At 41.6% G+C, this 25813-nt stretch overlaps 1 protein-coding gene across 7 annotated transcripts in view; it reads left to right on the top strand.

Annotated features, from left to right (window-relative positions):
• The window catches only part of NOL4 (nucleolar protein 4), a 252054-nt gene that overhangs the window by 201301 nt on the left and 24940 nt on the right, over window positions 1-25813 (top strand). For all 7 annotated transcript variants that reach the window (XM_038766654.1, XM_038766647.1, XM_038766653.1 and 4 more), the window contains one exon: window positions 4273-4386. In XM_038766654.1, coding sequence (XP_038622582.1) covers window positions 4273-4386 — 114 coding nt within the window. The remainder of the gene's footprint in view (window positions 1-4272; window positions 4387-25813) is intronic.

The following is a 25813-nucleotide window of genomic DNA, read 5'->3' as shown; positions in this document are numbered from 1 at the left end:
ATCATGGAACAGGAGATCCGATTGCAGTGGGTGCTCCTAATCAATGATTTGGGAAAATTATGAGCAGTGGGGGTGGGAGAGGAGGAGCAGAACCAGAAATCTGGATAATCCACATATAGGGTTTTCAGCCCTTCTTTAAATAATTGAGAGATGACTGCACTTTGAATAGGTTATTAATGCAAGGAAATCTTGTGCCTTGACACGTAATTCAGACACTTTTTAATTAACTTAATATGGACGAGAAGGTATCACTTGGCTATGACCAACTGTAAATTTCTTTCCAGATTAAGCAATGTCATAGATAAGGACTTTTATTTTAGATTACTCAGCTTTCTTGTCAAGGGCACAGATTGTAAAAGGAACATCTCACTTAACTCTTTTTCTTAAATAAGAGAATCCTGTCTTTTTCCAAAGCAGCATGTTTTAGATGAGAAATGCCATTGTCACCTGTCTAATTCATCTGATTTCTGCTTCACTTCAGTTGTGTAAAAGATTTTGTACATGAGGAACAGATGATCACAAAATAGTTTGATTATGTTTGTAGAAGCATAAGTAGCATAGCATTGCCATCAGCCCAGCAAGGAATGGGCTTTACAGATTCATGATGGGGGAATTCCTGAGTATACATCAGTCTTGTCAGCCACTCTGAGTCTCACACACACAGATAAATTCCACCATCAGTGTTCAATCTTCAAACTCCAGAGGGCAGCTATACATCTTATGTTTTGATTACTATCAATATTAGTTTTGAAAACCAAAGGATTTAGGCTCTCTTCATCCTCTACCTTGGGCAAAGAGAGGGACCTAATATTTCTCCTTGGAAAGTGGAAGATATAGTGTTCAGCATACTGAAATAGTGGCCATTTCTTTAATGGACTTGCTTCTCCTGCCTCTTTGCCCAGCCCCTGCAGCAAAAAGAATAGGTTTATGGATCCTCAGGTGCTCATCTGATTTAGACCAGAACTAGAGGAATTCCTGCTTATTCTTCTTTGAATAGATTTATACTTGAAGTCTAACTTTTGGGGTAGCAATGTGCTGTTTTAATATCCCTGCCTTACCCAGATTAGGCCACTACCAGTATGATTAATTGTCTTGATTTTTCCCCAGGATTTTTTGGGGGAAGACATTTCTACAGTCCTGTTCGGTGGCTTAGTGGATAGAGCATAGGCTTGAGAGTCAGAAGGACCTGGGTTTTAATCCTGGTTCCACTATTTGTCTGCTGTGTGACTTTGGGCAAGTCATTTAACTTCTCTGAGTCTCAGTTACTTCATCTGTTAAGTGGGGATTAAGACTGTGAGCTCCATATAGGATAGGGACTGTGTCCAATCCGATTAACTTGTATGTATCCCAGAGCTTAGAACATTGCTTAATGCATAGTAAGCACTTAAGAAGTACCATAATTATTTCTGTTATTATTAACCTCCACTTACTTCCCAGCTGGAGTGCTCCCTCTCCTTCTCCCTCCCATTCTCCCTCTTTTTGTCCCTTTTTCTCTCCTTCCCCCTCTCCATCTCCATCTCCTTCCAGATGTCCCTTCCGGCTGTGGGAGCTAGCTAACTTTAGTTTCTCTGACACAGTCCTCTCCTGATTCTCTTCCTACCTCTCTGGCTGCTCCTCTCAGGCTTCCTAACTGTGTGTGAGCTGAATTCCAGTGGAAGAGCAGTGAAGATAAGGAATGGGGAGAGAGCTGATTGAATGCCTCAACCCTGAGAAGCAGTGTGACAGTGGAAAGACCATGGGCTTGGGAGTCAGAGGACCTGGGTTCTAATTCCAGCTCTGCCACTTGTCTGCTGTGTGACCTTGAGCAAGTCACTTAGCTTCTCTGTGCTTCAGTTACCTCATCTGTAAAATGAGGATTAAAACTTTGAGCCCTAGGTAGGACAAGGACTGTGAACAACCTGATTATCTTTTACCTACCCCAGTACTTAGTATAATAAGCATAGTACAGTAGTGTACAGTATAGTACATGGTGAGCACTTAACAAATACCATTAAAAAAAAGCAATGGTTAGTAATTTCTACTTGATGCAGAGAGACATGGGTAACCATTGGAGGGCTCTGAGTGAGGAGACCTGTGCCTTGCTCCTCTCAAGCCAACCTTCTTGCTGTGTAACAATACACGGCAGGCACCTGTCTTGCAGCTGAACTCTTTCACCATCGTTTTTGCCTTTAATTCTCCCTCCTCCTTTATGTACTACAGACTACTGCTCTCCCCAACTTCAAAGCCCTTCTGAAGTCACATCTCCAAGAGGCCTTCCTGGATTAAGTGCTCTTCCTTCTCCTCTATTTCCCAACTATTGCCTCTTCAACACTTCTGTGTCACTTAAGCACTCCATTGAAGGAGCATTCCTCTCACCCCCTTGTAGCAACTGTGTTTGTATCTTGGAACTCTTGTTTCGCCCTTCTTACTATGGGTAGTGTGTGACTCCCTTGCAAGATTGTAGGGATCATGTCTAACTCTATCGGAGTCCCCCAGGAACTTAATACAGTGCTCTGCACAGAGCAAAAGCGCAATAAATACTATCGAAAGAACCATGATTCAAAATAACCAAACAGAATTAATTAAAATAGATCTCCAGCAATACTGTCAATTACATAGTCAGTTCTCCTAAGATGTGAGAGCCTCTTGAAGATCTTTGCTTCTCGCAAAGTTTGCATCTTAACATGCAAGCCTTGGCCAACATTGAAAGCATGTGTCTAAGGTTTTTTCCCCACCAACCCGCCACGTTCTTTTCCAACAGATGCGTGTCGTTAGAAGAGGTTTGACCTCTTCAACAGTGACACTGTTATTTGACATATGTAATGGGAGAGCAGACTGCATTTATTACTTTAGAGACCCTACAGGGTTACTAGGTGAGGACTACATTAGATGCACATCCAGCTTTCTACCAAAAGGAGCTACTTTCAAAAGGCAAAATAATTGAGGGTGACTTCTAATGAGCCAAAATGATTTCTGCTAACTCACACCAATATTTAAAAGCATAACTGTGGTTCTTTCCTAAATGTTTGAATGGGTAGCATATGCTAGAAAGCCTGCTCTTTTGAGAGTAGCAGGATAAATGGCTTATTTTCTGAAACTTACGGTTTTATTGGTTTAAACATGCTTCTAGCGTTATGCTGAATTTTATGTTGTATATAGACCTAGAAAACTGAACTCAGCTCCTCTGTTTAGAAAACGTTTAAGCAATTTGGAAATTCCATTTTCATCTGGTCGGGGGCATCTAAAGTTTGACACATCGAATTTAATGATAACGTATAAACATCTGATATATTAGCTTTACAGAAATATGTTTGAATATTGAAAGAATGTAAAGGTTTTGCTCTAATGGGTATATTTTTCAGGGTATTTCTCTCTATTATTCTGAGTATCTTAATTAAGACAGCAGGTTTCAATATTCATTAAGTGCCTCATCTAGCAGTGAGATGATTCTGCAAGTAATTGCCAAGAAAAGAAAGGGAATAATCCTTGGTTCTCCTAAATTGGTCCAGAGAGCTCTGTGGCATTTAGAGTCATTTGTACAGCCATAAATTTGAGGGATTCATTTGTTTTAGTGTGGTTCATGTAGATGTTCTGTTTCAAATTTGAAAATATTATTAAATTGGTAATGTAAATTCATATGTTAGCAAAATACACCACATTCATTTGAAATTAATCTACCTTGCTTTAGGACTGTTATTTGTTATTGCGTCAGAGTAGGTTTAGATTTTAAAAAATAATTTTAATGATATCAATCACACTGCAGCATCATTGTAAATATTCATAACTACTTCTTAGACTTCTTTGAGATGTTCTGACAATCTGTCATGTTTGAGTGCTGTTGCAACCGCATAGCATGTGGTCTCTGAGTTTAAAAAACACTCCTGGCCTCTGTCACATGCTACAAAGAATAAAGGGATTACTCACTGTGTTAGCAAGATCCAGACAGCTAGAAAACTCTTGGAATGTAGGGAATATACTACTGCTTGTTCAAATCCAGCCTAATGAACCAAACCAAATACACTGGGCAGTGGAGCTGTGCAAAAATAATGATGGATCTGTGTACCAACTGCAGCTTTAACCTCTAACTAGTTTTCATTTTTCATCTTTACAATTTCCATTTCCTCCTTCCGTTGATATAAATTACTTTGCAATGAAGGGATCCTCCTACATATGTGGCTCTCCTGTGAGCTTTGTGAAAGAAATCAACAGCCTGTTTATGACCCTATTAATCGTTTTTATTTCTTGTTTATTTTTCTTCTTTTTCTCTCCCCCCCCCCCCCTTTTTTTTTTTAGTCTCGACCAATTCCTTCTCACCTTACTTCGGCAGTTGCAGAGAGTATTTTGGCCTCAGCCTGTGAGAGTGAGAGCAGGAATGCAGCGAAGAGGATGCGACTGGATAGGCAGCAGGTACTGTGATACTTTGAGGTCGGGAGTCTTCCTGCTGGTCCTTAAGTGTACAGAATACAGAAGGCTGGGCACTCTGCTGACTAGATACAGGAGAGTGAATGGTCCTTTATCTTTCTGATGTACATGAGACTGGGAAAATGTTTTTTTATGAATTCACAGAATAACCATTGATTAAAATGAGAAGCAGCAGGACCTAGTGGATACAGCTCAGGACTGGGAGAGGACCTGGGTTCTAATTCCAGCTTTGTTACTTGTCTGCTGTGTGACCTTGGGCAAGTCACTTCACTTCTCTGTGCCTCAGTTACCTCATCTGTAAAATGGAGATTAAGACAGAGGAACAGGGACTTTTAATCTTCTGTCTATCCCAGGATTTACTATAGTGCCTGACACATAGGAAGTGCTTAACAAATACTATAAAACAGGTTCTTGTATGTGTGGATATATAATGAGCTGAAATTCCCCCCCTTTCAGGGATGTCTGCCAAGCGTGTTCAAGCCCTCTGGGGAGTTTCATTGATTCTTCCAAGCCACTAGGGACAAAATGGTATGTTTCTGTTTCAGTATCCCAGGGGCCAATAATCATTTAAGACATAAGGTGCTAGAGAAGCAGCATGGCTTAGTGGAAAGAGCCCAGCCTTGGGAGTCAGAGGCCATGGGTTCTAATCCCAGCTCCGCGACATGTCAGCTGTGTGACTTTGGGCAAGTCACTTAACTTTTCTGTGCCTCAGTTACCTCATCTGTAAAATGGCGATTAAGACTGTGAGCCCCGTGTGGGACAACCTGATTACCTTGTATCTATCCCAGTGCTTAGAACAGTGCTTGGCATATAGTGAACACTTAACAAATACCATCATTATTATTGTTATGAAATAACAGTTTCACCAACTTTAAGGTGAAGAGACATCTATCCATTCCCTTGGCTTGCAGACTGGGGATACTGGGAAAGAAAGCATGTCTGCTTTACTGGGATGCCTGAGAATTGGACTGGAAAGACCCTTTTCTCAAATTACTGTTTCTTGAAAAACTCCCAAATGACAACAGGGATAAAATTTGGCGTGTCCCTAGGTCTTCCAGAAGTTCTTGACTTCCCCTTGGATTGTGTTCTCTTCAGTCTGAGAATCTGGTTTAACAAGTAATTGATATTCCAGTGTACCTGAAAAATTAGAAATGAATTGGAAGCCAGCCTGAGTTTTGCTTCCATTTGTGGGTGTGTGTGGCTAATTGACCTTAGGTAGTACTTGAGTTCCTCTGGCATGAGATTATGCATATAAACTGTAATGGTGCTACTTTATTTCAGGGAGTTGTTGTGAAGCTTAATTAGTTTCCTGTATATTTAAACTTCTTTTGGATCCTGTTTGAAGTGTGCCATAGAAATGCTACATATCCTGTCACAAATCTATCTGGACAGTGTACAAAATACAAATATTTTGTATCATATTATTTAACATTATTTTCTAGTATGTTTAGTTTAAACTTCTGACCGCCCAAGCACACACTTTAGTGTGGACAGAAAAATTACATGCTTTGTACCTGTAAAGATAGACAAGTTCATGGTTTGGGGGGTATGAATTTATGAGCACTTTTTATTTGTTACAAGTATTTCTTCATCGTGCTCATTAAAAACATCTGTTGAGCTCCCTGTAATTGAAATAAGTAGTTGGATGCAGCACTGCATCTGATTAGAGTTTCTGTAGCTTGTTGCCAAAGTTGCCAAGGGTCTGATCAGGCTTCTGCAGGTGATTTTTTTTCCTTGTGTGTTTCCTGATGGAGCCTTGGCCTCTTTAAATGAGTTCTTGATTTCATACCCTTGCCTAAGCAGGACAGCTCATTAGACAGGATCATTTGGGAACCATTTCATGTGTTCTGTGACTCTTTGCTGATGGGTTTTCACTGCTGTCACATTTCAGTTAGTTTCAAAAGGAGGGCCCCAACAGAAAACTGCCTCTGTGGCCGCCCCCATACCACAGTGAAGACAGATTTCTGATTTCAGAGACAGGGCAGCATGTAAGTGAAAGTGCTGATGCAGTAGGAGGGGATCTGACTTCACCAAGAACCTCTGGAAGGAAGCCAGACCGGAACTTTTTTAGCTGGTAAGGCATCGTTTGGGATAAAGTCTGGAGAGCAGTGGATGTGAAAAACTTGGGGCATCTACAGGCTTCCTTCACTGAAGCTAAGTTGAGACAAAAAACCCAAATTGTCTCATGTACAACAACGAATACTCCCTGCCCAAATTGTCAGGAACAAAGGGAGCTCCATAACATATGTATTGCCTATTATACAATATTTCCTCTTGGATGGTTTTCATGGGAATTGGCTGAATTCTGACTGAGTTTGTAGACCTTGTAACCTCCCCAGTGCTTAGAACAGTGCTTGGCACGTAGTAAGCACTTATCAAATACCATTATTATTATTATTATTATTATTGTTAGAGAAACTGATTCAATACATAATTATTCTTATCTTTGGGATAAGAACACTGGAATCGCAGTATTTTCAGAAATGAATATTTACCCAATGTATATTTGAAGAATTGATTTTAATGTTCTACTTTGGCAAGTAGCTCATTTTAAAATAACCATGCAAACATGCAAGTTTAATTGTCTGCAAAGTAATTTTTGACAATTAACAGCTGTTGGGAGTCATGGGTGACCATGTAGACTAAATCCAAAGGAAACATATTCAAACAATCTAGTGTTTCACTCACGGCTGTACATTTAGGGTTTGTATGATAGGATATTTGATCCCCTGAACAAAACAACCTCTTCTACAAAGTTTGGTGCTGAGCACACTATTACAATTCAAATTCATTCTTGTTTTTTTGCTGTGGTTTGTCACTAAATTTCAGAAACACTCTGCTCAGCCTTTTATGGAAAGGAACAAATTCTTAAGAAAACAAAGGATAATTTTAGAAGTTATGGTCTTCAATGATTGAAACTATTTCTGAATTTATATTCTCTAAGTATTTTAAGTGGAGGCAGGCCAAGGATTTTGACTAGTCTGAAGTTACCCTACTCCAATTTTTGAGTAGAGTATATGGGTACATTATAAGCTCAAGCATGGTTATATTCCTGCTATTTTGACATTGTTTCTGTTAAGTGAAGCAAAAGAAAATTCCAAAGAAGGTATTGAGCCAGAAGCTTGGCTCAAGGATAGTACTGAGATTTGAAAGGTCCTGCTCTACTTCTAGATCCATGAATGTGCAGGTTAATATGTGTCCCATCATCACAGGGGAAACACAGAATATTGATTCTGACTGGCCATGGAAGGAAACAGCATTGATGAGATTGTTAAATTGAACTTCTAGCATGGGAGGGATGAAAAGCCTACATAAATATGGCCATTGTCTACCATGTAGTGGGTCACAGAGAGTATCTCCAAACCCTGATTGTAGATTGCTCCTGTTATGTGTAGACACTTTCATAGATAGTAGATCACTTTGGTGATGGACATGTTCATTTATCATCAGTTTTTCTTTAATAGCTTGCAGGGTTGTCCTAGCGTTCATTCATTCATTGTCGTATTAAGTGCTTATTGTGTGCAGAGCACTGTACTAAGCACTTTGGAAGTCCAAATCGGCAACATATAGAGACGGTCCCTAACCAAGAACGGGCTTACAGTCTAGAAGACTAGCATTGTATGCATAATCACTTGTCGGCGCCCTGACCTCTCCCACATTTCTGCAGTCTTTTTTTTTTTTTTTGATTTTGCCCACTTGACTGATGGGTCTTTGGTTTGGATTGATGTTTGCATATGGCAAGTAGGGACTGTGGATTCAGAAAGAGAGAACAACTGGTTTAAATAACTTGTTGACGATGAGGTTACTTAGGATTAATGGATGCAAAGACCATAGCCAGAGGGAAAGTTTGAGTATCTATAGACAAGTGAAGGGTGTTCTCTGGCACATCTATAACCTTTAGGATGGCTGACCAAAGAGGGTGGCCATCCTACTCTTTCTCCAAGTATCATCACCTCACCCTTTATTCCCACAACTGCCGCTTCCATACATCCTCCCTAATGACTTTCTGTAATTTATTTTAGTGTCTGTCACCCACCTCTATTGTAAGCTCCGTGAGGGCAGGAATCATGTTTATAAGCTCGCTGTGGGCAGGGAATGTGTCTACCAACTCTGTTATATTGTACTCTCCCAAGCACGTAGTACTGTGCTCTACACATAGTAAGCATCAATAAATACGGTTGATTAAATGCTATCTACTAATTCTGTTGTACTCTCTCAACCGTTCAGTACAGTGCTCTGCACTGTAAGTGTTCAATAATTACTAATGATAGATTGATTAATATGTGGGGAGAATGTGTGAGATTAATCTACTACTAATAAAAAGATACTGTAAGAGAGAAAAGGTGACCTTCTTGTAAAGAAAAGAAGGTTTTGATGAATCGCAGGCCAGGCTCATCCCTCTATCCTCTTGGCTTTTCAAGCGACAATTATTTGGGGGCAAATCTCTTTTGTTAAGTCCAGATGAAATGTAGGTGAGTGCCAAGAACAATAGATTAGCAATAACTACAGCTTATATCTCCTCGGTTCTAGAGATCAGCAGAAACTTCAGATCAGCTATCCAGTCAGTTCAAGATATTGAGTGTTTTCACTTTGATTAGTATAATTTGAAAATGAACTAATTAAAAATTTTTAGTTTTATTTTATTCGTTAAATGCTTACTATGTGTCAAGAACTGTTTTAAGTGCTGGGGTTAATTAATCAGGTTAGGTTGGACACAGCACTGTCCCACATGGGGCTCAGTCTGAGTAGGAGGGAGAACAGGCATTGAGTCCTCATTTTACAGATGAGGAAACTGAGGCCCAGAGAAGTTAAGTGAGTTGCCCAAGGTCACACAGCAGGTAAATGGTAGAGCTGGGATTAGAACCCAGGTCCTCTGACTCCCATGCCCGTGCTGTTTCTACTAGGCTGTGCTTCTCCTCATTTTCTCCTTCAACTACTATTTTTGTCTGTATTATGATTAATTACAGGAGAATTAAGCCTCTTATTTGAAAGAGTCCTTCACTGATTAGCTATGAATAAAACAGAAACAGAATTTTCATCAGTGAAAAAGAGAAAAAAATAAATCTCAAAGAATTGCACTTTTTATTTCCGGGGACCGTTCCAAGTATTGCAAATTGGAATGCTTTATAAATTCCCCCACCTGATATCAGCACAGTTTATTTTCCCATGAACTATCCAGCCATTTTCTTTCATTTTTGTGTCACAAATTTGAGGTGATCTAGAAAAAGGAAAACCTGTTCTGTGTTAAAGTCTTCCCACCTGTCCTTAACATTAATATGGAGTTTCTTTAACACATTAATAAATACCAATAGGTTTCTGCATCTGAAAGAAGCAATTGGTGCTTTGCTGCAGAGGAAGGAGGTTGAGGTTATATCACATTGCTACTTGGCTAGTATTGTAATATCCAGATGTGACTGGACTAATTATTTAAAGAGAATAAGCATGTCCTCTACACTGAAATTTCAGTGGTAAGGAGGTGTTCGCTATTAGAAACCACCAGGTCTACTTCAGAGTATACTGGTGGAGATACAGATCAGAAAGTAGGCTTGAAGGGGAGATTGGATTGGCTTGGCTAAGGCCATTTGCACAAGATTATTTGCACACCGTAGCTTTCAGGTGACCATGGAGTAAAACATAGGTGGCTTTTAGGTTTCTGACAAAGCCATTTTGGTCCAGACATATGTGTTGGGAACTGACCTGACTTTTGCCTCTAGGTAGTTGTCTTAGCAGCAGCTTGAACAGAGCTGTCAGATCCAAGTGTCGGCTGGACGCTCTGTATGAGTTCCACTCTATTGCAACACGTTCGAATAGTAATAAAATGGCACAGATCAAACTCTGAAGTAAAAGCCGTTGCCCACCCTTCATGTCAAAGGGCATCTAATTCTGAAAGTGTATCTTTTAGGAAACGTGCATTTTTAGGCAGTGCCTATAATTTCCTGTTTATAAGCAGCATGGCGAAATTGGGGACGGGAAGAAGAGGGCTGAGAAAGTGGTAAAACATCTTTGAAACATGATTTAAGCGAAGATGTCCACCTGCAGTAAGCTGGGTTAGCCTGCATTTCCTCGACAGCTCCATCTATTTGCTCTTTCTGAAGAAGAGCATCTTCATTAGCCAGAGCTCTCCAACGTGTGATTGGATTAATTACTGGAATAGTCTTTGGGGGGCTTTGACACTGTTTCTATTCTGGTAGGCAAATTTGCCATTAGTGTAGAAGGACGTGTCAAAAATAAATTCCTAGCATAGACAACTAAAAGGAACACCTATAAAACACTACTGTCAAAAATCAAAGTCATGACGCTGTAACAAAGACACAGTTTAAAACAGGAAGTATGTCTCCTTAGACAAATTATGGATAATTGCAGAACTCTTGTGAAATCTGATTTATGGCCTCATGTCAGGGCAGTTATGTGTGCTTCTAGAGCCATTGTGTCTTAGAGAAAAAAACAAATGTAGAGGTTTTTGATCTTTTTATGAGAAGATGGAGAACTTGACTCCTAGCACTGCCATTAAAATATCATTCTAAATCTTTGTATTAAGTGGTCATTTGTGGGATGACAGTTCAGTCTGCAAGGAGGCGAGATGGGGGAGTTAAAGGCATATTTTTCCACCCATGTTTGCGGCTTTTCTTTCTCAATCTTTGTACTCTGCTTCTCCCTGGATTGAGGAAAAATGCAATTTCAGGGTTCCTAAATATGGTTTTAAAATTCTGTTTTTCATACTGTTTCCTCCTTCTGCTGAAAGCTTGATGATTCTACCTGCAGATAATGAGAGGCAAAACCACACTTGGCAATGTACTTAGACTTCTGAATGGAAGGTTTTTTGCATCTTATGTTTTCTAAAGGAATTAGTAAAAACACATTTTTTAAAAATGGTATTTGTTAAGCACTTACTATGTGCAAAGCACATTTCTTCTAGCATCAATTCAAATAAACCCATCAGAAATAGTACAGTGCCTGGCACATAGTAAGCACTTAACAAACACCCTAAAAAAAGTAATGCTCATATTAGAAGTATCTAAATCTAAGCTACTATCAGACTACTTGATGTGACCTGCAGAAATTGGGTTTTAAAGGTCAAGTTTTCATTTCTTCCACATGGCCTATGATTGTTTTATATGTGAATGTGGTTATGCATTCTTTTGAAAAGATCAACACACACCTCCTAATCCCAGAAGTAGAAAAGAGAGGCCAAATGATGTGAGAGCACTGAGACCTTGACCTTTTACCCACTGTTCTAGTCCTAATAGAAAGAAAGAATTGATAAATTTATATAAGAAAGCCTCCATGGGTCCAGGTAGTTTTTGAGGAGCATCATTATGTAGAAAATTCCGTTTTAGAACCAACTTTACCTAACATTAAATGCCAACCTCACATTAATGGGGATTGTGCCAGATACCTTACTTAGTCTCTCTTCTATTCATGGCACAGAAACCTTGATGCCTGCCCATCTCCTGTTCTTAATCGTTTTCTTATGTTGTTATTAAATTAACGGATGAAAAGACCAAAAAAGGCTACAAGAGGGCTACAAAAAAGGCTACAAAGTTTGCATGTATACAGAAAAGTGAAGGGTTTTCACTGGCACAGCCATAGCCTTTAGGATAGAGGACAAGGAGGGTAGTCATCATACTATTTCTCCAACAGAGTTGGTTAGGCCATTTGTCTGACCCCAAATTCACATTTCTTATGAGAGACGACTTGGGTTCTAATCCTAGTTCCTCCACTTGCCTGCTGTGATGTTGGGCAAGTCACGTCACTCTTCTGTTCCTCAGTTTCCTCATCTTCAAATGAGGATTAAATACCTGTTCTACTTAGAATGCGAGCCCCATGTTGGATAGTGACTGTGCCCAACCTGATTATCTTAGGTCTACCCCAGTACTTAGTACATTGCTTGGCACATACTAAGCCCTTAACAAATACTACTATTATTTAGTAGTCTGATTCCGACGGATATTATTTCCAACTTTTCCACATTTTGCCAGATTAACCTTCTCCACCTGACTGGAGGCTCCAAGTGGATAGAAGTCAACTCTAGTCCGAAATTCTGCCAGAAAGACCGTGCCCATCTCCACGCGCAATCCGGAAAACGGTCTTCTATCTGGCGGAAAGCACCTCAACTGGATCAGTCAGTCACATTTATTGAGCACTTCTGTGTGCAGAGCACTGTACTAAGCGCTTGGGAGTGTACAATATAACAGAGTTAGTAGACACGTTCCCTGTCTGCAACAAGCTCACAGTCTAGAGACGAGGGATGGGAAATAGAAAGGGCAAGAGTCAGGACAGTGGTGGGGCAGGGCCAGGAAGAAGTGTAGGGCTCTCAGCATCCCTGGCAGCAGCTGGCATTGAGACCCCCAATGTGTAACTATACAGTCAGAAAATCTGACTCGTGTTTGTAAGGTATGTCTTCAACTTTAGTATGATATTATTAGAATGTGAGCACCAGGCAATACTTCATAACCTTTAGAGCTCACAATGCGTTTCTATTGGATCGTAGGAAAATGGAGTTTTTAGAGTCCTAATTCCAGTGCTGAACTATTCAGTTAGTAGATTCTCTGCATTAAGGGCTGGAACTGAGTCTAGCAGAAATGCTAAAGGTCAGGAATTTAATATTCACATAGGTATGTGCAGTGCATTTTGATTTAACTCAGGACAATAGAAATTATATTGGGAGAGGCGGGGAGCAGGGATCATACATAAACTGTGAGCCCGTTGTTGGGTAGGGACTGTCTCTATATGTTGCCAACTTGTACTTCCCAAGTGCTTAGTACAGTGCTCTGCATACAGTAAGTGCTCAATAAATAGGATTGAATGAATGAATGAATGAATCAGAAGCAACCAAAGGGGCTAGTAAATTTGGTGGTGGTTTGGGTTATTGTTGAGTGCTTGGATTGTAATTTCAGTGGACCAGTTAGTGTCACCATAACATATAAATTGTAAATTGTATGTTAATCCAATGAAAAGAAGAACAAGCCTCTGGAATGAGTACTTCATTTTAAAAAAATCATTTATTCACCTGAAAAATGCTTAGTTTGTTATTGCCTGTAGAAAATATCACAAACAGTTCCATTTGTATCTGAAATGAGTGATAGGCACCATTTCAAAGAGTCATTAGTACTCAAACAATGGATTTCCTGGTCTTAGCTTCTGCTCCGGACCTTTGCCCAGTGGAGCAAGACAAATTAGAGGTTCACCGCACCTTCAGGAACCTAAATCAATTCAGTTAAGTGTGAGAGTGGTCAAAAGCATAGCAGTTACTTTGTTTTTGAAGTATCTGCCCCACCTTCTGTTAACTGGAGGAGCTATCAGGTTAGGTACTTGGCAGTGTGATTTTAATGATCTCCTTTACAGTTAAAGGGCCAAACAGTCTAAAACCTTTGAACAGGTAGGGAGTAAAAAGCCAATCACATAATTTTAAACAGTAGAGGTCTCTATATGTTGCAAACTTGTACTTCCCAAGTGCTTAGTACAGTGCTCTGCACACAGTAAGCGCTCAATAAATACGATTGATGATGAGGAGGAGGAGAGGAGGAAAGAAAAATGGATGGGGGAGAGACAGAGAGAAAGAAAAATAAAACTTTTTCCTAGTTCTTTTCCTCTGGTAAAGGAGGAGGGTATGTATCAGAGTTGCAAAGCCCTGTGCCTGCCATCTCACTCACCCCTTCCTCCTTCTCCTCACCCTCCTCCACTGCCACTTTGCTGCCCTGGACCTGACTGGCACGGAGAGGGAACCTTTTTCTCCAGCATATGTGAGGACTGACGAAAGTAGGCATGTTGCCCAGCAATCCATGGTGGGGAAGTGGTACTCTTACCTGGTCAGTTTGCCTGGCCCACCTGTGCACTGCTGCTGCTTGCATTGGTGGCAGGGGGATTGGGGGGAGAGTAGCATCAGATCACCCTGCTGCCTAGTGAGGATGATGAGCACCCAACTCCTGGCCTGTGTCACTCAGTCAATCCTATCTACTGAATGCCTACTGTGTGCATAACACTTCACTAAGTGCTTGGGAGAGTACAATAGAACAGTGTAACAGACGCATTCCCCACCCACAACGAGCTTACAGTCTGGGAGGGTGTCACCGCATCCAGCTGGCAGAGGGTCAGAAGTGGAGCTGCCATCTTAGCTTCCCACAGCCCCAGCAGCACGTACCTGGGTTCTAGTCCTGGCTCTGCTACTTGAATGAGTGACCTTGGATAAGTCTCTTAACTTCTCAGTGCTCACTTACCTCATCTGTAAAATGGGGATCAAATCCCTGTTCTCACTCTCCCTTAGACTGCGAGTTCAAGGACTGTATCGGATTTGATTGTATTGTACCTATCCTAATGCTTGGTACAGTCCTTGGCACATAGTAAATGCTTAACAAATTTCAAAGTAGTTATTATCCTTGTTAAGTCAAGGTGCGGCCTGGGCTACCTATTCCTGCCCCAAATGCTATGAGGGTAAAGGTCTTGGTACATCTGGTATCAAGAAGAGCCTTGGAGCACCAACCCTTGTCCTTTCATTTCAGTTGAAGTCAGTCTCACAGACAGTCACACAGTTCCTCGCTTTCACTACAATCCTCTCATCCCTCCATTGCCAAATAATAGGAAGAGGAAAGAAAATGATAATGAAAATTAATTGAAAATGTGATTTTCCTTTTAGAGGTTTTAACCCATTTATGCACGGCAACCTTTGTGTAGAATGCTGACATGCTATATCTTGGGGAAAGGTTGTTGCTTTTTAGATGGCCTTGCCTGATGACCAAATGAGTGAAGTGTGTGGTCTTTGGAAGAGGAAAAAAATGGCCCTCCGTAGGAGGCAAACATCTCCAGTTCATATCCACAGCAGTCAGGGAGGTAGGTCAGAATCTAATATTGATGAGGGGATTGGGGAAAAAAGGAAGTTATTCAGGAGAAGAAGCATCATTGAGGATTTTGCGTGGTTCCTACTCTCTTGTGAATATACCAGAGTATATGCCCCTGTTGGGTAGGGACTGTCTCTATATGTTGCCAACTTGTACTTCCCAAGCGCTTAGTACAGTGCTGTGCACACAGTAAGCGCTCAATAAATACAATTGATTGATTGATTGCCCCAGAAGTCTTAAACAAATCTTCCTTAAAAACCTGTGAAGTCTCCCTTCTACAACAGATTGACTCAGAGCCTCTCAACCTGTTTTCAAAATGGATCCTCTTTACCCCTGAAGCCTCAGGGCTTTACCTGAGGTTCCTTCCTCCCTCCTCTCATTCTGTACATCATCATCATCATCATCATCAATCGTATTTATTGAGTGCTTACTGTGTGCAGAGCACTGTACTAAGCGCTTGGGAAGTACAAATTGGCAACATATAGAGACAGTCCCTACCCAACAGTGGGCTCACAGTCTAAAAGGGGGAGACAGAGAACAAAACCAAACATACTAACAAAATAAAATAAATAGAATAGACATGTACAAATAAAATAAATAAATAAATAGAGTAAAAAAAAATGTACAAACATATATACATATATACAGGTATGTATATATTCTCCATTTCCCAGGCCTCCCCTGACACTTCCCCACCCCTACATCTCCTCTTTCCTAGCACATCCCTACTAGCATGGTCAAGAAGGTAGAGAAGTGGAATGGGATAAGAAGGCTCCAGCCCTGGTGATACGAAGAGTGTGGGCTGGGTTATAATAGGAGATCAGCGAGATATTTTAGGAAGGGCAGAGCTGGTTGAATGCCTTAAGGCTGATGGTAAGGAGTATCTGTTTGATGCGGAGATGGATGGGCATCTACGCTACGAGAAGCAGCGTAGCTCCGTGGAAAGAGCATGGGCTTTGGAGTCAGAAGTCATGGGTTCAAATCGCGGCTCTGCCAATTAGCTGTGTGACTTTGGGCAAGTCACTTAACTTCTCTGGGCCTCAGTTACCTCATCTGTAAAATGGGGATTGACTGTGAGCCCCCTGTGGGACAACCTGATCACCTTGTAACCTCCCCAGCGCTTAGAACAGTGCTTTGCACATAGTAAGTGCTTAATAAATGCCATTATTATTATTATTATAGGCAACCACTGGAGGTTTTTGAGGAGTGAAGAGATGACAGGTTTTTTTAGGAGAACATTCTGGACAGCAGAGTGGAGTTTGGACTAGAGTGGGAAGGGACTGGAGACCGGGAGATCAGTGAGGAGGCTGATGCAGTAGTTGAGGCAGGATAAAAGTAGACTTTTTTAAAAAGCCCCATTTTTAAGACTAATATTCCCGCATTTATTTTCATTGGCATTTCAGAAAGAAATGGAAGAAGACCTAACCAGTCACTAAATGACTTTTTCGTTTTTTTCTAATACCTCATGTGCACTTACGTATCAGGATCTAAGTAGGTGGAGTTTGGTTGGAGAGGATGTAGTGGATTCTGGAGATGTTGTGAAGGAAGGACCATCAGGATTTGGGGACAGACTAAATATGTGGGTTGATTTAGAGAGATGAGTCAAGGATAATACTAGGGTTATGGATTTGTGAGGCAGGGAGAGTGGTGGTGTTGTCTACAATGATGGAAAAGTCTGGGGTAATATTCACTAGAGGCGTTCTTCCAGATTTTTTGTGGCTATTTGCCTTGTGTTTATGTAAGTTTTTACAAAATGAGTGCAGAATCCATGTTTCAAGTTGTTTATTTTTTGGTTTACTTTTTTTCATTTTCAAAAAAATCAATTTGCACCTGAGGCTACAGCTGAAAGCAGGCGGCAGCAGGTATCAAGCACATGAAAAGCAAGATTAATTCCTCTTTATAAATTAGCTGTTGTACCTCAACGAGGCATTCTTGAAATAGGTTAGCCACAACATCAGACATAATGAGAAGCAGCGTGGCTCAGTGGAAAGAGCATGGGCTTGGGAGTCAGAGGTCAAGGGTTCGAATCCTGGCCCCGCCACTTATCAGCTGTGTGACTTTGGGCAAGTCACTTCACTTCTCTGTGCCTCAGTTACCTCATCTGGAAAATGGGGATTAAGACTGTGAGCCCCATGTGGGACAACCTGATTACCTTGTATCTCCCCCGGTGCTTAGAACAGTGCTTGGCACATAGTAAGCACTTAACAAATACCAAAATTATTATTTATTATTATATGAAACGAAAAAGAACAGCAGCCTAATATCTGTAATTCATTATATCCGATTTTATAAAAATGAGTCACTGAAAAGTTTCTGAAATACAGACTGTTCCAAATAAGAGTTAGAATCCACCTTCTAAAGGGTCTTTTTTTCTGCTTGCTTAGCTGAATATATAAACTGCTGAAACTGCCACATACATGTAATTTATACCTGGGGGGCACTTAGCCAAGAGCACTAGCTCCTTCAAGTCTGTCTCAGAATGTGTCTGTTGTCCACCTACGCCAAGCCCTGAGAAAGAGCCTAAGTGGGTATTTGTGTGGGTGGGATGGGCAGGGGGCGAAGGGAGGGTCTGCAGTGGAGAGCTTTTACTTCCCTGGAAAGTTCAGAGCTGCCCTTTGTAGCTCAGAAGTTGGTGACTCAATTCTTCTGGGAAACTGTCACCCAGGTCCGTGGGCGAAATTGCTGGAGTAGCTTTTAAGGAGGCCCAACCCTGCGGAGAGGGGTCAGAATGCTCTTTGCTGCCAGCGAAGCATGGCTTCAGTGAAGCTATCACAGTTCCCTGGAAGCAGCAGGGATCTATGGCAGGAAGGTCAATGCCTTCAGGTTCTCAGGCCTCAAGGAGACCCTGACAGTCCTCCAGGAGGGGGATAAAGAGGGTGGGGAAGAGTGAGGAGAGAGGTGGATGATGCTGACCCTGAAGGTGACTCCCATGGCAGAGACATTCCCAGAATTTGGTCAGGAAGGCAGTCGGTCTGCTGTTGTGTGAGAAATCTTCCACTAAGGGGAGAGGCACAGTGATGAGGGGAGGTGAGGAATGATTCTTTTCTTATGCAGGGGAAAATGGAGATGATACAAAGCAGGTGCAGTGTTAATAGTTTAGTATTAATTCCTCTTTGAAGTGTTTATTTGTATCAATTTAAGGCTGCCCTTGGACTTAAAATCTAGTCAGTTCTTGGAAACCAGGAAAAATTGTGAAGGTTGGAACCAGTTTTCTCATAGGAATAGTGGGACAGGTACAGGTTGGGCTCTTGAAGCAAGGTTGGATACCCTTCTTATACCAAAATTACCCAGAATTTTATTTTCAGTCAGTTATAGGTGAGTAACTTTGCTTCATGAGTGTGTTTATATTGTATCTCCATGGAGTAGCAGATTATTTATTTCACTGGAATTAAAATGGACGTATTGACCTCCTCCCAACCTTAGTAACTCCACCTGACAATCTCCACTCTGTGCCCTCAGCCTCTTCTAGGTTTCATCTCTTTGTCCTCTTCACCATGGCATTGTGCGTTGTTTCCCCATTTCCCCACATTTCCCTTGTGCTCCTCTCCCTACTGCCTTTGCCCTTAGAGCTTGTGCCTTAAAGAGTGCTGGCATTAAGTCAAAACGTTTATGTTGAGCTGAAACAGGGTGTGCATTTAGAGATGTTGAATGTGCCTTCCATTGTAACTCAAAACATCCCCTGCCGAAGTCCGTCGGTATAAATCACAAGCAAAGATTTCTTGATTGAGAGATTGCAGGCACCAGCCATAGCCCCTTGTCTACAAGGAGAGGGTGTAGCAATGGGTTAGCACATCAGATGTCAATCCCAGAATTGTAATTTACCCAACAACAGGTGCTCCAAATGTTTGGCCTGCTTCCCTTCTTGTCCCATGTCTTTGGAAGAAGCACAGTTGTACTGATGCTTAACTGATGATCACAGGAAATGTGACTCATTGGCATTAGTTCAGCACTGGCATCAAGAGGAAATGCATTTGAATGACAGGTTGTAGCTTCAGTCATGGCCCCAGGAAATCCCCCTGTCAAATCAGATCCCCACTCTACCAAAAGGGCAGAGTAACACAAACATGAAGTTTGATTCCCCCCCCAGTATGATTCCGACCATCCTTCGCCAAGTGAGATGCCACAATCATTACCAGGCACTGGAAGAGCAACCAGAAATGAAGCTGGGATCTGGTAAGGCAGAATCTTCTGGGAAAATAAGAAAAGAAGCAGTAGCAGAGGACAGGCCCTCACACAGGTGGGTTTTCATTGTTCTCTGCAGGCTAAGTTTGCCACGCCACTTATAATTCGTCTTTCAGCTTCCCAAAACCCATTCTGTAAAGCAAAAACCATCTCCTTGTAGCCAAACATGAAAGCCACATTAGTGATAAGTGTGAGGAGAGATGGAAGAGTTGCAACACTCACGACAAAGAAGTCTAAGGCTGAACAACTCAGTGTGGATTCCAATGTGCCAGTTGATCACAGGATTCCCTCAGCACAGAGAGAACCAGAAATAGGCTTCCTTTGATGGCCCTTCTGCCCCCTTATCTCAAACCTTCCCAACAGAAACCTGATTCACATCTTAGCCCTTCAGTACAGAATGTGCTCTTCCCTGGAGGAGCCCTTTGGCATCAGCAGCTTGGGGTCACTGTCTGTCAACACCCCTGTGCTGATTACAAAGTGCCCAGACAACCAACTCTTTGGGGTTGCTGGTCTGGGCTTCACAAAGGAGGATGAAACACCATGAGAGGAATCCCCCAGCATTGGTTCTACATCCTGCTGAAGGTTTCCTTTGCTCCAGTGGCTGAAAGGCAGACCCACAGAATTGCCTCACTGGCAGTTGAACAGCAGACATTGAGGTAGAGAGGATTGCCCTCCCCTCCCTGCCCACCGCAGCCCAACCCCATTTTCCTTCATCCCAGCTCACACCCTCTCTGTATCAGGAGCAAGTCTGCTGTGAAACCACTTGCCCAAAAACACCTCGTCGAGGAAAGACATGCTCACAAACCGAAAAGACAATATGTAGTTCTTTGATCAATCAATAGCATTTATTGAGTGCCGGGTATGGAGTGTTTGGAAGACTATAGTAGAGATAGTAGACATGATCCTGGCTCTCAATAAGTGTACAGTTCACTGGGAAAGAAAGGAATGAAGATAATGTACTGAAAGGAGGAAGAAGGAAAGGTGGATATGTATATGAGTTATTGCTTCACCTGCCCTAGGCCAATTTCCACAGACACCAAGGAGGGAAAATCTCCCGAGAGACCCCTGGAAGTAAAAAAGAATTGCACTGACCAGCTAGTATTCTCCAGCCAGGGCCCTCACTTCCCTCACATTGCCCTTAGCTCCAGATGCTGGCCCCAGTTGGTGGCTGGAGTCACAGTCCAAAGGATATTTTGCCCATTTGCCCCCTGGAAGGAATTGTTGTTCATCCAACGGACTTCAAACACTTCTTTGCATCTAGCCTGCAGTATCAGCATTGTCTTGTATGAAGGAATACTTCATTGCAGGGATTGATGTCGACGGAACCCCCACCCCACCACCACCTTATCGCTCGAGCCCTGCCTGCAGGAACCCTATGCATAATTGTCCCCCACACATAGATGCTTTGGTTGGTTTGTCTGCCCTGATTTGATGTGTGACCAGTGTGATCCCCCTGACTGGGGTATGAACTCATTATTACCTTGATGTCTGGATGTTTGCGCAGGCTTCCTGCTCAAAGTTATAATGTTGCAGTTCAAGCAGGGCCACTTTTAGCCCAGCAGCAACTTCAGTGTAGATGAAGGACTAGTGATTGTATTTTGGGGGGAATGCGCATGTGCTTGTTTGTGTGTGGAGAGAGTGAGAGACAAAGTCAGGGACAGAGAGACACAGAGACGAGTGAGTGAGTGAGCGAGCATGCTTAGGAGTGGGGATAGAAAATCAAGACTTGATAGTAGTGTGTGTTTGAGGAAGCAGCCCTTTTACCCAATGTGCAAAGTATCCTGGTCTGTATTTGTGTTTGCTCTTTAATGATATTAAGCTCTTACTATGTGCCCTCTAGACTATAAGCGCATTGTGGGCAGGGAACATGTCTACCAACTCCGTTGCAATGTACTCTACCAAGCACTTAGTAAGTGCTCAGTGCTATTGATGATGATGGTGCTAAGCACTGTAATATGCGCTGGGGTAGATGAAAGATAATCAGGTTGGAGGCAGTCCATGTCCCACATGGGGCTACCAGTCTTAATTGCTATTTTACAGATGAAATGACAGAGGAGAAGATAAGGTAAGTGACTTGTCCAAGGTCACACAGCAGACAAGTGGCAAAAATGGAATTAGAATGTAGGTTGTCTTTTCCATAAAGCCACAGTGCTCCTCATATGTATGTGGATTTTGTGTATGGATTTTTGTGTATGTGTGTTTAAAGGAAAGAAAAACTGACCTGGACAGTTGTCAATTTAGCCTATTCCTTGAGTGGCCTCAACAGCAGAATGCATGTGAAAAGCTTGATAACACACAGAATTCACCATCAAGATCTAGGATAGGACCCCTTTTTCCGCATGCTGTCCTGAATGTCTAACCTTTGATATATTGTGGGACTAAATCACACGTTCTTCAACTGATATATGTGCTGAGTAAGCAAAGCATTTGGCTTGTCTTTTTCATACAGAATTTTGCGTTGGGGTTGACTCCCAAAAGAGTTATTTCCACACTACCTCTTGGCTTGACTCCAGTGTTCTTACTAATACCAGGATCAATCAGTTAATAATATTTATTGAATACCTCCTCTGTGCCAAGCACTGCAGTAAGTGCTTGGGAGGATACAATAGAATTAGGAGAAATGATCCTGCTCTCAGGCTATCACCTTTAGGAGTAAGTGTAAAGTCTCACAAACATACGAACTCTCTTTCTCACTCCCTCCTTCTCTTTCTCTCTTTCCCTCGCACACAGATCCACACATTTTGTAATGGTAAGGCATTTTCTTTCAAATTAATTGAATGAGAAGGTCCAGAACAAAGCCCCTCACTGGACTATTGCTTAATGCTTAGATCATCTCATGAGGTCTACTGCAGGCTTTCTATATTGTCCTCAGTGGCATTTGTAGAATCAAAGGATTCAGGCACTAGAAAAAGACTGAATCCCTTTTAGCCTCAATATGGCCCTTTCGTGTTTACGGAGAATATCGAAATGGCTGGGTGGCTTCACAACTATTGTAATCAAATCTGAAGAAATAAAACCCTGCCCTTTTGGTTCATTCAAGATATACAAATCTGGTGGAATTTTACCTGCGACATGATTGAATGTATTCTTCTTCAGAAAGCAGCAATCATGGAACTCATCATGTACAGTGACATTTGCAAGGGTTTTGTTCTTCATTTAGCTCACTGAACCATACCGGAACACCTGTCTCATATCTTAAAGTCATTTATGTTTGCCACCAAAGGCACCAGTGCCAAAGTGGATCAATTAGATTCTACCACCTGTTCAAGAATAAACTTTTAAAAAATAGGCAAATCTATCCCACAGTCATGACTGGGCTTATACTCTACCCTTGATCGTTTAGTCCCGATTTTCTTTCAGCCAGGTGAGCCCAGTCGACATTCAAAACACCTGAGAGAGAGGACACCTAAGCTCTGATTTAGGAGAATGATTGTGCAAGTGTTTAAGCACTTGAGCACTGGAGTATAAGGATGCGTACGTAGGTGCTGTGGGACCGGTAGGGGATGGAGGGGCGTGAATATGAAGTGCTAAAGGAGTACAAATCTAAGGGCATAGGTGACCCAGAGAGGAGGGCAGGGAAAGGAAATGAGGCACTTTGTCAGGGAAGGCCTTTTGGAGGGGATGTGCTTTTAGGAGGGCTGTGAAAATGGGGAGGTGGGGGTCTGTCAGATACAAAAAGAGAAGACATGAGCAAGGGGTCAGTGATGGGAAAGTTGAGGCCGAGGTACAGTGAGTAGATTGGCATTACACAAGAAGAGTGGGTGAGTTGGATTGTAGTAGGAGATCGGTGAGGTAAGATAGGAGAGAGAGTGCTGATGGAGTACTTTAAAACCCACGTCTGTTTAATGCAGAGGTGGATGGGCAACCCCTAGAGGTTTTTGAGGAGTGGGGAGGTATGAACAGTTTTTGAAAAAAAATTATGTGGGTGGAAGAATTAAGTGTGGACTGTAAATTAAACCCCAAGCATATCCTTGTCCTTCTTGACAACTAGAAAGAATGCTTCTTACAAGAAGGGAAAGGAGTGCATATGCCCAGACATGGTCTTGGACCCTCGTTTTTGAAGCCACTACTTCATAGTCGTTAATGAACTTAAAAATTTTAGTAGATCAAATACAGACTCTGGGCCCAAGACTGTGTAACTTTGCCTAATATTTAGTACAGCACAGTGCTTTGTACAAAGTAAGTGCTAAGTAAATGTGATACTAGATTATGGTGTTAAAAATTTACCAAGTTTGGCAGGTTGCTTACTTCTGAAGCTTGCAACTGGCCCCAATGTTGAGGGGCTTTTTTTCTTTATTTTGGAGAAGCAGCGTTATCTAGTGGAAAGGAGACAGGCTTGGGAATCAGAGGACCTGGATTCTAATCCTGACCCAATCACTTGACTGCTGTGTGGCCTTGAGCAAGTCACTACACTCAGTCTCCACATCCCCCCCTTCTCCATCCCCCCATCTTACCTCCTTCCCTTCCCCACAGCACCTGTATATATGTATATATGTTTGTACATATTTATTACTCTATTTATTTAACTTGTACATATCTATTTTATTTTTTATTTTGTTAATATGCTTGGTTTTGTTCTCTGTCTCCCCCTTCTAGACTGTGAGCCCACCGTTGGGTAGGGACTGTCTCTATATGTTGCAAACTTGTACTTCCCAAGCGCTTAGTACAGTGCTGTGCACACAGTAAGCGCTCAATAAATACGATTGATTGATTGATTGATCTGTAAAATGGGGAGTCAGTACTTGTTCTCCCTCTTATTTACACTGCATACCCCATGAGGGACGGGGACTGTGTTTGACTAGGCCATCTTTTATCTACCCCAGTGCTTAGTACTGGGCTTGGCACACTCTAAGCAGTTAATAAAACATTATTATTATTGTTATAATCATCATTGTCATGATTAATATTGATGATGATAATTTTTTCAAGTTCCCAGAATGCAGTATTTCCCAGGTGAGTTTTATTTCATTTACTTCTGGAAATCATTTAAATGGAAAGTAACTTCCACATTGAACAGCGTTTGAGTGTATATGTTCATTTCATGATTCGTAGATGTAAAGTTATAATTTAGTCTAAAACAAATTTCCTTGGAAAAAAACTTTAATATATTATGAAGCAGGGTACTCAAAAAATCCAATAGCTCCAAAATTCATACCCCAACATGCTCCTCTAAATGTGAAGGTTTTCCATCAAAAGTATTTTCAATGTCTGTAGCTCTCAGCAGTGACTTGGATCATGACAGCTATTTAAGAGAAAGCATCTGGTTATACAGAGTGGGAGTCAGAAAGACCTGGGATCTAATATTGGCTCCACTACTTTTCTGTTGTGTGACCTGGGCAAGTTACTTAACTTCTCTGGGCCTCAGTTACCTCATCTGCAAAATGGGGATTAAGACTGTGAGCCCTATGTGGAATATGGACCCTGTCCAATCTGATTAGTTTGTATCTACCCCAGAACTTAGTACAGTGCCTGGCAAATAGTAAGTGCTTGGGCAGGAAACATATCCACCAATTCTGTTGTACTGCACTTTTCTAAGCGCTTAGTACAGTGATTTGCACATAGTAAGCACTCTATAAATATTGATTGATTAATAAATGCTATAAAAAATAGTGGGTTATGACCAGGGTCAGCATAGCTTGTGTTTACCCCAGCACTTAGCACCGTGCTTGGCAAATATTAAGTGCTTAACAAATATCATAAAAAAGGAAAAAAAAATGGGCATGAACTAGGGTCAGCAAGTTGAGGGAGCAGTTTGAAGGGAATAATGAATGGCTGTACTCTTGGAGTTTGGTAACATTGGTAGAGGAAATGTTGCTTTTAGGCCTAGAGAGGACACTGGAGAGTAAGGTGATTTTTGAGTGGATTCTATGCTCTGGTCATAGGGATACTGAATTGTTCTGGATGCAAATCAATCAATCAATCGTATTTATTGAGCGCTTACTATGTGCAGAGCACTGTACTAAGCGCTCAATATTATAGGTGAGGTGGAAAAAAATACTTTCAAGGAGAAATAAAAGTAAGGTTATATATAGATCATCCTATCTGGAATCTAAAGCATCCCTAGACTATAAGTTCCTTGTGGGCAGAGTCTACCAACTCTGTTGTACTTTTCCAAGTGTTTAGTATAGTACTCTGCACACAGTAAGTGCTCAATAAATACAATTACTTGATCCCTTTGTGGGATTTTCTTAAACCTGGGAGCTCTGTGTTCCTCCTCTTGAAAAATAAGTCCTTATATAAATATTAGTCAATATTTCGGTTTACAGTAGTGTCATGAAGGAAGAAGTGCTCTAGTTATGTCCTGAAATCAGGCACCTTTGGGTCTGGGATCTTTCCATTTGTGAGAGAAGAGTCAGGTATAATGGGGAAGGTGACTGCATCTTGTTTTTTGACAG

This window comes from Tachyglossus aculeatus, chromosome 25, assembly GCF_015852505.1.
Source record: "Tachyglossus aculeatus isolate mTacAcu1 chromosome 25, mTacAcu1.pri, whole genome shotgun sequence".
NCBI classification, from domain to species: Eukaryota; Metazoa; Chordata; class Mammalia; order Monotremata; family Tachyglossidae; genus Tachyglossus; species Tachyglossus aculeatus.
The sequence above is the reverse complement of the archived record's forward strand: the minus strand, read 5'-3'. Positions and strand labels throughout refer to the sequence as shown.